A 15,560-nucleotide genomic window follows, 5' to 3' on the forward strand; every position below is an offset into this window, starting at 1 on the left:
ACTGATTTATCCGGCAATAATCCAAAACCAGTGCTGGTCATTTTCCATTTTCCAATAATATGCGAAGAGATTAGAGGAAAAATGAGGAATCCAACCACATGAAATGTAGGTAAAAAAGCACACTTTCATCTTAAGATATTGCTTTGAATTTTTCATTTGTTGTTTGAATAATGAATACCATATGGAGTATAAAATAAAATTAAAAACCTGTCCAGTTCCACGAAATCTCATCATTGCATTGCATCCCCCACATGTATTATATTTAATTGGATTCCATAACATTGTGAATAAGATAATGCAGACAATTCGAATCTTTTTCCATGGAGCTGGATTGCTGTTATTCCAAATGCCTTGTTCAACGTCGAAACCCAATGTTTGGACACAAGAGGAACAAGTCCACCCACAACATTCATCTGAGGTAAACCCAATGTTTGGGAAAATTTTGTTGCTTTTCTTCATTATTGTTCTTTTGAGTTTTAACCAATCCTTGGTTTTCAATAATTATAATCATACACAACATGAAGGATTTGTCTTCACAATCTGCCCACTTTCTGTTTTAATCAACATGAATGAACTCGAATCTAACGCTATTGAATTATACTCCTCACTCTATGAGCTCGAAATTCCAACTTATCTTCGAACAATGTAATAAAAGCAGTGATCGATCCACGGCAATGCACTTGATCATTCACATACTTGCATGATACTATTTGTTCAAACTATGTCTCAGATGCTAAAAAGGGTTCTTCCAAAATCATAGAGTAACAACTGTAATATATATAATATACCTAATAATTACAAAAAAACCAAATGAATCAACACAGATGATTGCAGCAGACTTTTGGGAGGTTCACTTTTTTCCCCTCTTTCTAGTTTCTTGACACAAGTGATTGTCTAAGCTTGAAAAGAAGCCAAGACCTACTAGATAGCTTGAAATTTTCTGACCAACCAGTTGTTTTGCTTGCCGTAGAAACCGACATATATTAATGAAATCATGAATATCTAGGGCTGTGATGCAGTAGGAGATGTTGGTGGCTTCAAATCAGGATACTGCAACCATGAAGCATGGAGACATTCACAAATGTAAGCATTTTTTTCTCTGTTCATGAAGCTGTAGGAATATATAAAACAACATAAGGAGAAATGAGAATCATGGAGTAATAAAAGTGACATTACAGAAGCATATGGTGAAAGTGGTCTAGGGAATCCGGAGTTCCCATCAGCAGTGGATTCTGTTTTCGGAACTGAATTAATTAGAGGGGTTTCTGTCGCTGCTTCAACTTTCAACTCCGGTTTCGCCTCTGTAGGTGAAAGATTAGCCTTGCTAGTAGTGGCAGGCTGTGATGGAGTAGGCGAAGTTGGAGGCTTCAGATCTGGATACTGCGACCATAAACGAAGGAAACATAAGCATTTCCCACTTCTAATACAAGTACATGCAACAGCAACAAAGTAACAAAAGGGACATTACAGAAGCATATGGTGAAAGTGGTCTCGAAAATCCAGAGATTCCATTTGCCTCGGATTTTTTTTGGGGAACTGAATTAATTTGAGGGGATTCTGCCACTGCTTCGACTTTGAGTTTGGGTTTTGCCTCCGTAGGTGCAGGAAGAGCGTTGCTAGGGGTGCTTATTGTTAGAAGGGCCACTCCAATTTGCTGAGTTCACAGGAAAATAAAATATATAGAAATTTGTCAAAGATAAGAAGAAAAAGTTTTCTTGGCAATGCTCAGGCAGAAAAAGAAGCATACAAATAATCACCATGATTTATATCAAGTTCGGATACCTTTACATCATCAAAAAGTTCCTTAGGAGCCACCTTTGTGTTTAAAAATTCATCAACTTGTTGCAGGGTTTGCTTTCGGTCCTGTTACAATTAGCACCATAGAAACTTAGAAGTCAAGTTAAGCCATTAGTGATGTATTCAGTACTTGTTCATGACCATATTGTTAGAACTTAAGTTGAGCCGTTCGCTATGAGCATAAGCTTTTAGGACAATTGATCATCCGAGTTACTATCATTCAAAGTTAGCTGAAAAACACTTAATTTTCGATTAGATTTATAGAATAAGAAAGTAAAACAAATAGAAAGTGGAGAGTTACCTCTGCAAATAGGAGTTTCTTGCTTACAAACTGCACAATAGCAGCTGAACCTAGAAGTTGAAGTATTGTTTCTAACTGCAGAAGGTATGGGAATGCCACAACTTGAGTTGTTTTGATATATATATATAAACTTAAATCAAAACAAAATACAAAATAATTGATGGAAGAAAAAATAAAGAGTCAAAGGTAATAAAAGGACTTAAAATGCTAACCTCTGAAAATGCCAAAAAGCCTAGTCCAGCAGCTGCAGCAATACCTACAGTAACAGACAGGCCATCTGATCCTTCCTACATAGTATCACAAACCATTTATCTTATAGTAGAATACCAAAAAGAAAGACTGAAAATTTACCAAAAAAAGACCATGGAAGCTCTAACAAGTGTCTATGAAATGAAAATCTTAGAAATGCATAAGCGATGATGGGATGAAGATATGTACTCCAAAGGCCTCGGTGAATGTTTCTGTCAAATTGCCAAGGTCAATGCCTTTCTTTGGTGTTAGCCAGGGAAGACCACTGTTCTGCAGAATATAAACCTGTCTCAAAGGAAGCAATTGAAAATTTTAAAAAGGAAAAAAGAATGAAAACATATGGAACAGCAAATACCACCCATCCCCGAGGTCCATCTGCACCATCTTTTACTGCATAAGCAGCTTTGAATCCATTTGCAGTGACCAATTCCGCAGCCAGTTCAGAGTTCCCATCAAATCTGGCTTTCAACACAAATTTGAATAACATTAGAAGATGAATCAAACAGAAGTTAAGTTTATAGTTGCATATGAAATGTACTTCAGTCGTGCTTAGCTTAGTACTAAATTGCGGTTGCAGAGAGGGTGCGGTGTCGCAGATGTTGCAGACATTACAACGTAATTTATTTCCTAAAGTTAACTGTGTTTTTATGCTGCAAATGCGATTTGCGGCGGTTACACTGAGTAGCAGCCGCAATTTAATACTATGGTGCTTAGACTATCAACTTAGAAGTCTTCAACCCATGGAACAAAATGCAGCTATAGGATCAACTACGAGACAGGCAATGGCAATATACATTTCTAGATTCTTCCTTCACAATGGAGGCACACATCATTTGTGAAACCAAGAAAAAATCCATTTAATCTTAGATACAGAGAGATAATCATCAATAAGGCTTAGGGTTTCAAGAATCTTACTTGTCTATGATGAACAAGGTAGTATTTTCAGGTTCCTTGAATTTCAAAGACAATTTTTTCAAGAACCCAGGTTTATCTTCGCCATTATAGGCAACTGATACCGGCTTCTTCCCAAAACCCCTAATGTCAGGGCTTCCGACGTCTCTAATCTCCTTGAGTGGCCTTATGTCCAGCAACTGAACAGTGGCATCATCACCTAGCTTGGCATAAGCATTCTTTGCAGACTCAACTCCCCATGGTTTAGGATTCTTCAACAGCTGAGACAAAATCAATTGAACTGCCAAAACAACAGCGCCACCAGCCACAACCGTGGGATTCTCAGTTGCAAAACCGAGGACACTATCAAGAATCCCACTTGGATCTACTTCTAATGACGAAGGGGACCTCGTAGTCTGCTGCAAGGTTTCCTCGTACGATAAAGCTTTAGCGAAACCAGCAGGGAGAACCGATGAAAGTAGCAGTAGACCCCCATGCAAGCTTCTAGACAAACAGTAGTGCAAAGCTGGTTGGGTCTTGATAAAAAGTGGGGAGTTGGGGAGTCTGAGTGGTGAAGCAATGGAGAGCAATGGTGGTTTTCTGGTTTCTGTGCTTCTGTCGGAGAGAATGGTGAGGGTTGTCAACCTTGGAGTTGCTCCATTTGAGGCTCTTCATTGCATAATTTGTATGCAAAGTAGAATTGGTTGGTTGGATGACAAAGGCTTAGCTTTGGGAGGAGGAATTTGGCTTAGACCCTTAGCTTAGTCTATGCCACTCATTGCCTGACACGTTGGAGTGAGATGGGAGAGGCTTTGCGATGCTGTCTGATCTTAAAGCCATTTTGCGGCTCTTAGAACCGGACCAGTTAGCGAACTGGTCATGCTATCGGTTTATTGGTTCAATCGGTCGAATCGGTTCGATCGATCGAAAGAACCGGATGACGTCATAATTATTTAAAAAATTAAATAAAAATATCAAAAATATTTAATAAAAAATAATTTTTTATATCACAAGTCATATTCAAAGCAAGTCATAACATATATAAGTTAAAAACCATAAAATCAAGTGAAACAAAATTATTCAAATTAACTACAACATAATATTTAAGGTAAAACATATTAAATAATAAATATAATTATATAACTATAATTAAAAAATAAATTTGGGGTTAAAAAATCATAAAAAAATGATATTGTTTGGTTTAATTTTTTTTTAAAAACAATATCACATGACTAAGAAATATAGAAGAGCATCCCAAAAGTCTAAAGAGTAAAAATATGAGAACAAAACAATCTCACATTGCTAAGAAACATAAAAGCGCATCACAACTAACTTCTATAAATAATAGAGGTAATTTGGCATTCAAAATCATGGAGCCTTTTGGTGTAGCATTGAGTGAACTATTCTTTTACTTCAATCAAGCTCGAATTTTAGAATCAATCGAGCTTCTATTTTTTTTTTGATTTCAAGCCTTTTTGAGTTCAAGTTTCAATATTATATTTGAGTTTGAGTTGAACTTAATAATTTTTAGCTTGTGAGTTTGAGTTGAGTTGAGCTTACTTTTAAAGTTTTCAAGTTCGAGTCGAGCTCAGCAATACTCGAGTTCGACTTGGCTCGTTTAACAAACGACATTGTTTGGTTTAATTTTAAAAAAAATCCCGGTTTTTTTGGTTTTTAGCTGATCCGGTTCGAACGGTTCAACAGTTCTGACAGGTACACTAATAACGGTTCAACCGATTTAGATTAAACCAGACTAATAACAGTTCCGATTAAACGATTAAACCAACCGATCCGATCCGATTTTCAAAACAGAGCTCATAATTGTCTGCCCGAAAACAGTAGTACCGCTGCTACTATTACTATTTCCTTCTATTGCAAATTTAAAATTATAATATACAACTGTTTTATATATTTATAAATTTGAGATAAATATAATATAATATTTATTCAAATACTCTTAATTATTTAATGATGAATACTCATACCCTTAACATATAAATTACTCGAATTTAAAACTTTAAAAAATATTAACAAATCCTTTAACAACTAAAATTGCTTAATTGGTACTATAATTTACAGCTTAAACTGTGATAACATCGTAACATAATAATTATTGAAATATAAATTTGTATACGATGTTGATAACGTTTTTCAAATTAGTATTAGTTTTTTTTATTGATTTGATATTTAATTTTTTTAAAAACAGCTAATATTTATATTAGAGTGATATATTTTTAAAAAAATAAAAGTAGATGGTTTTATTAAAAAGAAAATATTTAAATTAAAATAATGATTTATAACTATAATCATAAAATAAACACATAATAAAGACATTTTACTATAATAATTAACATAAGAAAACTAGCCACATCAAATAAAAAAATAATCATAGAAGAAAAAAAGTTAAAACATAATCAAATAAACTCGAACAAAAAGTATATACGAATAGATTGACAGCGTCAGCAAGCAAACCATAAATGCAAATCTCGTATCCAAATACAATTTGAGGGTCTAAAGCAATGAAGATCAACATGATAACAAATAAGTGTCATCTTGATCAGTAATGACGATGTCAAATCCAAACCTGAAAAAAGATAAATGAAAACAATGGTCAAATGACCGAAAACGTTCCATAAAGACGTAGAAAATCTTGCCATAAAAGTAAAGGAAATTTTTTCATAAAGATAAAATTATTAGAAATTAAAAAATAAAGACATGCTATAATGGAATAAAAGAAAAATAATTAATATCGATAATCGGCGATCAACATTAAGATTGATACCGTTATCAATCACACAAATAAAGGAAAGGAGAGATTAACAATGACAAAAGAACGAGAGAATACTAAGACAAAATCTTATTAAGGTGAGATTTTAAAAGTTAATCAAATTGTACCACGTAATATGTAATATTTTAATCATGTTAATAATTTAATTGGTAATTAACGTGACATATCAAATTAATCACTATAATTTTCAAAATTTCAGATATAAATCTTAATTTTAGATTAAAAATTAAATACTAATTTAAAAAATACCTATTTTTATAATAAACCTAAAATATAGGATACTTTACAAATTAATATGAATCATTATACTAACTGAAGGTCCAAGTCTATCTAATTTGGTTCCAGGAACTTTTTTTTTTATTTTAAACTTTTTTAAGGCTTCCAGCTTAATTTACTCAATTATCTTGTTTCTAAAATTATTTATGAAAGTAGCAGCATTTGAGAATTATTTATTAAAGTAATATTTATTTGTATCACGTATAATATTGACCGAGAAAGTATTCTATGTGGTACAAACAATAAAAAATAAGAAAGATGCTTAGAACAAAAAGTACTTTTTCATATAAGTATCCCTTCCAGTTTAAAGTTTAGGCCGGTGACTTCTTCTATATTAAGGAAAATTGATAAGAGTCTAGGTTTAGTTATAAAGATTATTCTATGTTGTTTAAATATAATGAAACCTTAAAATTAGATATTATTAGAAAACAAAAATTACAAATTAGCGATTATAATTCGAGATTACAAGATGTTAAGAGAGGTAATAATTTTTCTATTATAGCGTGGGGTTCTTTATCTTTAGATTGTTTGCCTTCTCTTATATCCATGTCATTATAGACCTTAATATTTTATGTGTACTGAAATATCTAGCAAAATTGAAGGTCGAGTGATAATTTATTTTATTCTCTTTTATTTTTTTATTGGATGAAACTCATATTTATATACCTTAAAGGTTCGAGAAAGATAAAAATATACATCATCCACACGTGTCATGTAAATTGATACATAGATAAACATGCTTCCCACACGTGTCATGTAAATTGATACATAGATAAACATGCTTATGAGATGAATATTTGAAAACTTGAAATAAGTCATAACTGCATCATTAATATTTTTAGATTCATCAAGATTGAATTTGACATAACACCTTGTTATAAAAGATATTTAAATTTAATAAATCATTGTTTAACATTTCACTTGATGAATTATATTCATATATGGGTTATCAAAGATGAATTGGCATTTTTTTTTCTCAATTTTGATATGAAAAAGTGTATTTAATTTTTATAATATTTAAATTATTTAGATTTTTTAAACATCTAAATTTAAAAGTATACATGTTTAATTTTAATTATTATTATAATAATCAGGCTAAAATTAAGTTGATGGTTTAATTAAATTTTTATATATATTTAACCTAGCTAGGTATATCTTGTTTGTAATCTAAAGTATCATTAAATAAACAAATATATAGGTAACACTCTAATAAGGTTGGTTTATTTTGTTCTAATAATTCGTTTCTTTAATAGATTCATTTTAGGTAAGCTGATGTAATAAAGATAAATATTATTATTCTTGCGTGGATTTGACAAGCAAATAAATGCCCACACCGCTTTATTCTTTTTTGAATGGACGGATGAAACTTTATGATTTTTCGGGACCCTTTTTTTATTTAAATATATATTAATAATTAATGATTATTAGATTTATTTAAATATTTTTTGTAAAATAATTATTTTTATAAAGAAATATATCTTCTTTGTAAATATAAATATAGTGGCTCTTAAAATTTAAAATTATGAAGAAATGTATTTGAGATATATATATTATTTTTGTAACTATCGAGTCTATACTATAGATATCAATTTTATAACGACACTGAAAATTAGTTTTTTAGAATTCATTGAAATTCGTTTTTTACACGTGTTTTATTATATGTTAATCTGGTTTTTAATTATGATTTCGCTTGTAAATTCATAAAAGGAAATGCAAAATGAGAGAGATTCCCTTACGAAAATGAGTCTGGGATCAAACTCTGGCATTGATTAGCTACCACATCGATTGGAAACTTAAGTAACCAATGGTTGAGAGTCGAGATGAATGAAATTAATGGGGGAATACATCCAATATGTGGCCTATAAAAAGGGCCTCATCAGCTCATTCCTTACTCAAGCTGAGCCCTTTGGAAACATCTCCAGTCTCCGGAGGCTTCCGACAGTTGCCACCTTTGGCAGCGTTTTGTGCGGAGGAGCAAAAGGTTTTTGAGCTGACATGCGACCCTTTTTCACTCTCCTGTCAAGGCTTCTGATTGCTAAATTAAATTACAGTCCGGAGCCTTGCAAGGGGAGTGGAGAAATGTTGCCATGCTTTTATCAGCTTTTGCTACACACATACATATGTTTTTTTAATTAATTTTTTTTTTCAGGTACTATACGTTGGAGGCCTTCAGTGATGAAGAAATGCGTACCCTGTCTGGCTTTTGCACGTCACCAAATTAACTGCACTATAAAACAAAACAATATTACTGCTTAGCCATGATATTTGCTTCTGCTCTTTTTTTCTTTTCTGGTTTTTTAATATAATTACATGTGTTCTTATTTATTTTACAGTCTAAAAGTATTTAGATTCGAGTCTATATGATTTTTCAATAAATTTACATATGAGTTGCGAAATTGTTACACGTAAGTCTTTTGGATGGTAGCATGTTTATAGGGCAAACCTGATTTTCAAGTTAATGGATGGCCCAGAGATTTTCCAAGGAATGGAAGTGGATCTTAATTATAGTTGAAAATACTAAATTCAAGTTTTTTTTAGATCAAATCATTTTTTTCTTTAATTTTGTTTAGTTGGTGGAGGTATCGGTTTTGATGTTGGTTGTTGACCGTCGGTTCTTTTTTTTTCTTTGTTTTTTTTTATTTTTTAATAAGAATAATTATGTCTTTGTTGCAAATTTTTCGTCTTCATTCTTGGTCGTTTGGTAGTTCCTTTTATTTTATATTTTCTAAGGTTAGATTTGACGACACTATGACTGATCAAGATTGCGCTTATTTGTAATCGTGTTGATCTTCCCTTCTATGAACCTCGAATTGAATTTAAATGTGTGATTTTGCGTTCGTGAGTAGTTTCTCACGACGCTCAGCTTTGATTTACAGTTCTCGATGATTTTTTAATAGTTTAATCCTCTTTTTTGGTTCGTTTGTCAGTGCAGTCAGATTTGTTCGTATTTATTTTTGCATTCGAGTATTTTTGTTATGGTTATTATATAATCTAAAGTGACTAGTTTTAATGTAATAAAAAATGTCCAAATTATATATTTAATTATTATGATAGTTGTAAATCTTTATTGTAATTTTAAATATTTTCATTGTTTAATAAGATTAACTACTACTATTAAAAAAAAGAAAAGAAAAGAAAGATATCCATAAATATCCACACTCATGAAAAGACTAAGGTGATGTTTGTTTTCACTGTGCAAGCTCTTTAAACCACTTATGTCTGCGTCGCGCAGACATTAGGCTTGACAGACTGTTTGTTTTTTAGAAGACAGAAGCTCTTCAAACGTCTGCGCGAGCTCTTCTTGATGCAGACTTGGTTTTATGTCTTCAAAGGTCTTCAAACCTCTTCAAGAACAATTATAAAATATTGTTATTTATTAAAATAATTTTAAATAATTTAATAAGGTTATTTATTTTAAAATAATTTATTATAAAATAATTTATTTTAAAATAATTTATTATAAAATAATTTATTATAAAATAATTTATTATAAAATAATTTATTTTAAAATAAATTATTATAAAATATGGATTGATTTATTTTAAAATAATTTATTTAAAATAATTTATTAGTATGGATTGATTTATTTTAAATAATTTATTAGTATAGATTGATTTATTTTAAAATATGGATTGATTTATTTTAAATAATTTATTAGTATGGATTGATTTATTTTAAAATATAGATTGATTTATTTTAAATAATTTATTAGTATGGATTGATTTATTTTAAATAATTTATTAGTATAGATTGATTTATTTTAAAATATGGATTGATTTATTATTGTAGTTGTATGGATTGATTTATTTTAAATAATTTATTAGTATGGATTGATTTATTTTAAAATATGGATTGATTTATTATTGTAGTTGTATGGATTGATTTATTTTAAATAATTTATTAGTATGGATTGATTTATTTTAAATAATTTATTAGTATAGATTGATTTATTTTAAAATATGTATTGATTTATTTTAAATAATTTATTTGTATGGATTGATTGATTTATTTTAAAATATGGATTGATTTATTATTGTAGTTGTATGGATTGATTTATTTTAAATAATTTATTAGTATGGATTGATTTATTTTAAAATATAGATTGATTTATTTTAAATAATTTATTATTGTAGTTGTATGGATTATTTAAATTTCAGTATTGTAAAACTAAAATTATTTAAATCTCAGTATTGCAAAACGTTTTTAAGTTTAAAAAATCAGTTTATTTATATTTCAGTTCATTTTAGCAGTCTGCAGACGTTAAAAAACAAACAGTCTTCTTCTTGTAAACTGCAGACTTTTGGTCTACCTCTTCTGCTGCAGATGCTTGCAGATGTGATCCGCAAACTGTAGACCTTTTACCTCTGCAAAAACAAACACCACCTAAGATAGTGTTGTCTACCAAGACCGGCTGAACTTTCGGAAGGATTAAGATAGGTAAATTTAACATCCGTTAAATTGTTGAGTGGACGGATCAGTTGCTTGAGTTTATCATTTGCTGTCACTCTTTTTTTTTTTTTGGCAACTTGAATACTTCCATTCTCACGAGATGGATACGTGTTTGAAGTTAATTCCATAGAAAACTTTCCACTAAGGTAGGTCTAACTTTAACAAAGATAGTCACGAGATCTTTGAGTGAGAATGCCCTGCAACTTTATGACTCAAAAGTCCAAAGCAAGTGCATTTCCATGGTGTCCCAACACATTCTGCACTCAAATTAACACGCTCATAACTTGCCAAAGCAACAAGAAACTAGACACCAAAACAAAGAAAACTGGTTTGTCCAAATTCAACCTGCTGCTGCTACTACATGGGGAAATGGAAATAAAAGTCTCCATCTCTGATCTTAATCTTACATATTTACAAATATGGCCACATACCACTGCTACGTAAGTACATACCACCAGATAACCAGACAATATAAACTTATCTTCTTCTACTTGTTGGGAACCTCACACTTCACAGATGAACTACATACCAAGTCAAAAGGAAAGCTAAGAAAGCGAGAAACAAAAAACAAAGAGTGTTAAAAGCCTCGACTCAATTAGTATCGGTTTATGGGCTCCGTCTGGTCCAGCGCTGCCATCCTCTCCGAGACATCAGCTAACGATTTCAAATTACATCGGATTAAAGCCTCGACGAAGTAACCAGTTTCGTCCATGGTGTTTCCTTCCGGTACATCGACGACAAAAGACTCGATCACCATTGTCCCCGGCCTTCCTTCAATAACCTCGGGATGGACCGTCATGATTGAGGAATAATTCTGAATATATATCAACAAAATTAGTACTATAATTAACCAAAGAAGAGTGTTAAGGAGAAAGAATAAATAACAGTGCTTGTACTCACCCTGAGACGGTGATCGCCGCCGACGATTTTGATGCCTAGGATGTGTTCTTCATCGTCAAGAAGCTCTAATCGTTCGGTGCTGGTGGTGGCGGGAAGGCCAGATTTGACGTTGACTTCTCTAACACTGCCGATTCCGATGTCCGCTTTCATTGTACACTTGCTGACGAACGGCTTGTACTTTTGTGGTTGATCAAACCGCCTTACCAATGACCATACCTATCCCATAGTTCATCACAACATAATTTTTTTTAAAGGACATACACAATAGTCCTTCTAACTACAGTACTAGGATATAATAGCTAAACGGAAAACCAGAACAGATGTAATAAACCCATGGTAAAAAAAAAGCTGTCATTCTGGTTAAATTTGGACCATGAACAAGGTTTTGACTTTTGGGTAACAATTCAAAGTGAGAATAGATGCGAGTTTAGTAGATCCAGGGGAGAGTAAAAAAGAAAAACAAGTCAACGGCCTAAGCTGCCGAGAAAACCGAACAAAACCAGTATAAAAAAAAGAGCAAAAATTATACAGACAGACAGAGAAAGCAGAAAGAAGAGCATACAAGATGAGCAGGAGCTTTGATGTGTTTAACAAGAGAAGAGGTGCACTGGTTGTCTCCGATGTCGTGGCTGTGATGTCTCCGTATGTACTGCGCCTCCATACTGTAGGCTTCACCACCACTACTCATTTCTTCTACTTTCCTAAACTGGTATATATATAAAAATCACTTTTGTTTCAGAAACTACAGGAGGGTTCTCAAGTGGGTTTGGTTTTTGGAAGTAAGAGATCTGGTTTACAAATGGGATGGGAGAGACCTCCCTCTTTAGGCTTTGCCTTTTAGGTCTTTGCTTGGAACCATAATCTTAAATACACTATCGATTTTGTTATTATTATTTTTAATAAAATTAATAAAAAATTACTTAAAATATTATTATTTCTATCTAAAATAATATTAGGTGATTTATCAAGGTTGGTAATATATTCGGTAAAGCTCTACCTAAAACATTATATTTTTACCGAATATATTATCAAATATGGTAAAGCACCCAATAATAATATTTCTGATATAAAAATAATGTTTCCGGTAATTTTTATCGGTTTTGTTAAAAAATAATAACAAAACCGATAACGTCTTTCCTTAGCTATATATTAGGCTGCCGCACGTGAGACTTCACAATAACCTTACTTTCCGTTATTAAATTATGTTTTTGCTATCTTTTTATGGTATAAAGATAATTTTAGTATTTCATGTTTATATTATTTTTGTTATTTTAACTTTTTTTTAAGAACAAATTTAATCTTTAATTTATATATTTTTGTTAAATTATTCTTTGAAATAATATATTAATTAAAATATTAAAAAATTAATGACAATGACATGATATATACATATGATAATACATTTTAAATGATATGATTTTTTGTTGCCTTCTTGATTCTCTAGAGTTTTACCCTATTTAATTCAAAATCGACTCAAGTCGTATACTTGGTTTTAGTGAGTGAGCTTCTACTGAAATTTTTTTGTATACACAAGGTTTCAAACTCAAAATATGTTTAAACGATATTAAATTGTTTATCACTTGAATTAATCATGTTAGTTAAAAATGATATGATAATTAACCTGACATATGTAAACGTACATAATATAATTTTAATTTAATTTAAAATATAAATAATAATGAAAAATCAAATATAATAGTAAGAAATATAAATTACATGATTAATCACGTTCGTTTAAGTTTTATATATTTTTTCTTCACTAAATTCAAAAAATATAATATCTGATCACTTTTACTTTTTATTTAATTAAGATATAATCACTGAGAGTTAACCATTATTAGACTTTTAACATATGACTGATGTGGTATAATGAATATATAAAATTAAAAAGGGTAATCTATACAAATGATCACTAATATTTGAGTACATTTTTATTTACCCACTGAAATTTCAAAAGTATCAAATTAATCGAGATTTCTAAAATTAAAATTAATTAATTTTTTTCTATGCTTAAATATAAGAGACTTAGTTTGTTTTTATTTTTTTATATTTTTTTATTTTTATTTTCAACAAATTAAATTAGCTCGAAAATATCTTTATTGTTTCTAGGCATACATGATATTTATAAATATAATTTGCTCTATGTTCGATTTCTAAAGCTAGGTGTGTTAAAAGTCATCATGGGCGGCTAATCTTCTAGATGGAAGCCAACTACTTTGATTTAATTCAAAGATGGTTGCATTTTGTTGAAAAAAAGGGATAATTATGACATTTTAATCATTAAACTTTAGGGTATTTACAAGATTAAGTCCTTAAGATTTAGCTATAAATACCCTATCCCATTTAGCTTCAAAATCATCCCAAAGCATTCTAGTTTTCTTCCAATACTAGAGAGAATTTAGAGAGTTTCTTGAGAGTTGTTTTCTCCTTTTTATCAAGAGAGAATTATCATTGTTTTCTCCTTGGTAGATCGAGAGATGTTGTAATTCCTATTTTCTCATAGTGAAATTCTTCTACCGTTGCACGTGGTTTTTACCCTATATAATTTAGGGGTTTTCCACGTAAATTTTGTCTCTTTTTATCTTCATTTTTATTTTCTCAAATTATCAGTTGCGATTTTGCTCTATCCGATAGCCGTCTTCCGCAACAATTGGTATCCGAGCTAGATTAGAGTGTGTAATATATGCTTATTGTCTTTGTGGTTGCCACCAAAAGGTGGATCCTCCAACATAAGAAAATAAGAAGTTATTACCCATTCTTTGAAGGTTCCAGAGAACTATTCACGATAGTGAAATAGTGGGAGCTATCCGTAAAAGAAGCTATGGCAACGAAATTTGATATTGAAAAATTCAATGGGAGAAATTTTTCATTGTGGAAATTGAAGATGAAGGCCATCCTAAGGAAAGACGGGTGTCTAGCGGCTATCAATGAAAGACCGGTGGATTTTGCAGATGACATCAAATGGAACGAGATGGACGGGAATGCTATGGAAAACTTTCATCTAGCATTAGCAGATGAAGTATTGTCAAGCATCGAGAAGAAGAAGACAGCTAAGGAGATATGGGATCATCGAAGCCACCTGCACGATAGCCACATCGCTGCACAAAAAATGTTTCCTTAAGAGGTTGTACAGTAAGAATCTACTTCAGTGACGGAGCACTTAAATACACTGAACACCTTATTTTCTCAGCTTACATCCTTAAACTGTAAAATAGGAGAACAAGAACGTGCTGAACTTCTACTTCAAATTCTATCGGATTCATATGATCAACTCATCATCAACTTGACAAACAGTAATGTCACCAGTCTAGTCTTCGATGACGTTGCAGCTGCTGTTCTACAAGAAGAAAATCGGCGCAAGAACAAGGAAGACAGACAAGTAAATCTGCAACAAGTAGAAGCGTTGACAACGATGACAACGATGAGAGAGAGATCAATAGAATGTGGCCAAAGCAGTAGTCACAAACATAGTAGATCGAAGTCGAGAAGCAAGAAGAATTTAAAGTGTTACAACTGTGGAAAGAAGGGTCACTTGAAGAATGATTGTTGGAGTCTAAATAAAAACTCCAATCCACAAGGCAATATCGCAAACACTTCAGATGATGGAGATGCTCTATGCTGTGAAGCGTCAACCACCTTGGAAGGAAGAAAACGATTTGCAGATATATGACTCATTGATTTGGGAGCAACATATCACATGACCTCAAGAAGAGAATGGTTCCATCATTATGAACCTGTCTCAGGAGGATCTGTGTATAGTTGCAATGATCATGCCTTAGAGATCGTTGGCGTGAGAACCATCAAATTGAAGATGTATGATGGAACAATTAAAGTTGTTCGAGATGTGCGGCACGTGAAAGGTCTGAAGAAAAATTTATTATCCTACGGATTGTTGGATAATAATGCTAG

General features: G+C 31.5%; 2 protein-coding genes across 2 annotated transcripts; both read right to left on the bottom strand.

The window, feature by feature from the left end:
- Positions 1 to 902: 902 nt before the first annotated feature.
- On the bottom strand, positions 903 to 4,078 carry LOC120153532 (rhodanese-like domain-containing protein 4, chloroplastic). The gene is made up of 10 exons (XM_039165466.1): positions 4,021 to 4,078; positions 3,263 to 3,905; positions 2,703 to 2,805; positions 2,537 to 2,617; positions 2,311 to 2,385; positions 2,099 to 2,173; positions 1,783 to 1,863; positions 1,469 to 1,654; positions 1,177 to 1,380; positions 903 to 1,050 (listed from the first exon to the last, which is right to left on the bottom strand). Exons 1-10 carry the CDS (start codon positions 4,076 to 4,078, stop codon positions 1,003 to 1,005), a joined length of 1,554 nt encoding a protein of 517 aa, XP_039021397.1. The 3' UTR covers positions 903 to 1,002.
- Positions 4,079 to 11,121: 7,043 nt separating this feature from the next.
- LOC120153497 (abscisic acid receptor PYL9-like) lies at positions 11,122 to 12,475 on the bottom strand. The gene is made up of 3 exons (XM_039165439.1): positions 12,214 to 12,475; positions 11,652 to 11,867; positions 11,122 to 11,565 (listed from the first exon to the last, which is right to left on the bottom strand). The coding sequence occupies exons 1-3, from the start codon at positions 12,337 to 12,339 to the stop codon at positions 11,347 to 11,349; spliced, it is 561 nt and encodes a 186-aa protein (XP_039021370.1). The 5' UTR covers positions 12,340 to 12,475; the 3' UTR covers positions 11,122 to 11,346.
- Positions 12,476 to 15,560: the final 3,085 nt, after the last annotated feature.

The sequence above is a fragment of the Hibiscus syriacus genome, unplaced genomic scaffold (assembly GCF_006381635.1).
Source record: "Hibiscus syriacus cultivar Baekdansim isolate YM2019G1 unplaced genomic scaffold, ASM638163v2 tig00111100_pilon, whole genome shotgun sequence".
Lineage (NCBI taxonomy): Eukaryota > Viridiplantae > Streptophyta > Magnoliopsida > Malvales > Malvaceae > Hibiscus > Hibiscus syriacus.

What these genes read in the sequence shown, in the direction of transcription:
- LOC120153497 (XM_039165439.1), bottom strand. Translation starts at nt 12,339, where the DNA reads ATGAGTAGTGGTGGTGAAGCCTACAGTATGGAGGCGCAGTACATACGG. An exon ending in TCAAAGCTCCTGCTCATCTT is followed by an intron (nt 11,868 to 12,213) that starts GTATGCTCTTCT and finishes ACTATGGGATAG; the next exon opens with GTATGGTCATTGGTAAGGCG. An exon ending in GCGGCGATCACCGTCTCAGG is followed by an intron (nt 11,566 to 11,651) that starts GTGAGTACAAGC and finishes ATATATATTCAG; the next exon opens with AATTATTCCTCAATCATGAC.
- LOC120153532 (XM_039165466.1), bottom strand. Translation starts at nt 4,078, where the DNA reads ATGGCTTTAAGATCAGACAGCATCGCAAAGCCTCTCCCATCTCACTCC. An exon ending in AGAAACTCCTATTTGCAGAG is followed by an intron (nt 1,864 to 2,098) that starts GTAACTCTCCAC and finishes TAATTGTAACAG; the next exon opens with GACCGAAAGCAAACCCTGCA. An exon ending in CACTTTCACCATATGCTTCT is followed by an intron (nt 1,051 to 1,176) that starts GTAATGTCACTT and finishes TCATGGTTGCAG; the next exon opens with TATCCTGATTTGAAGCCACC.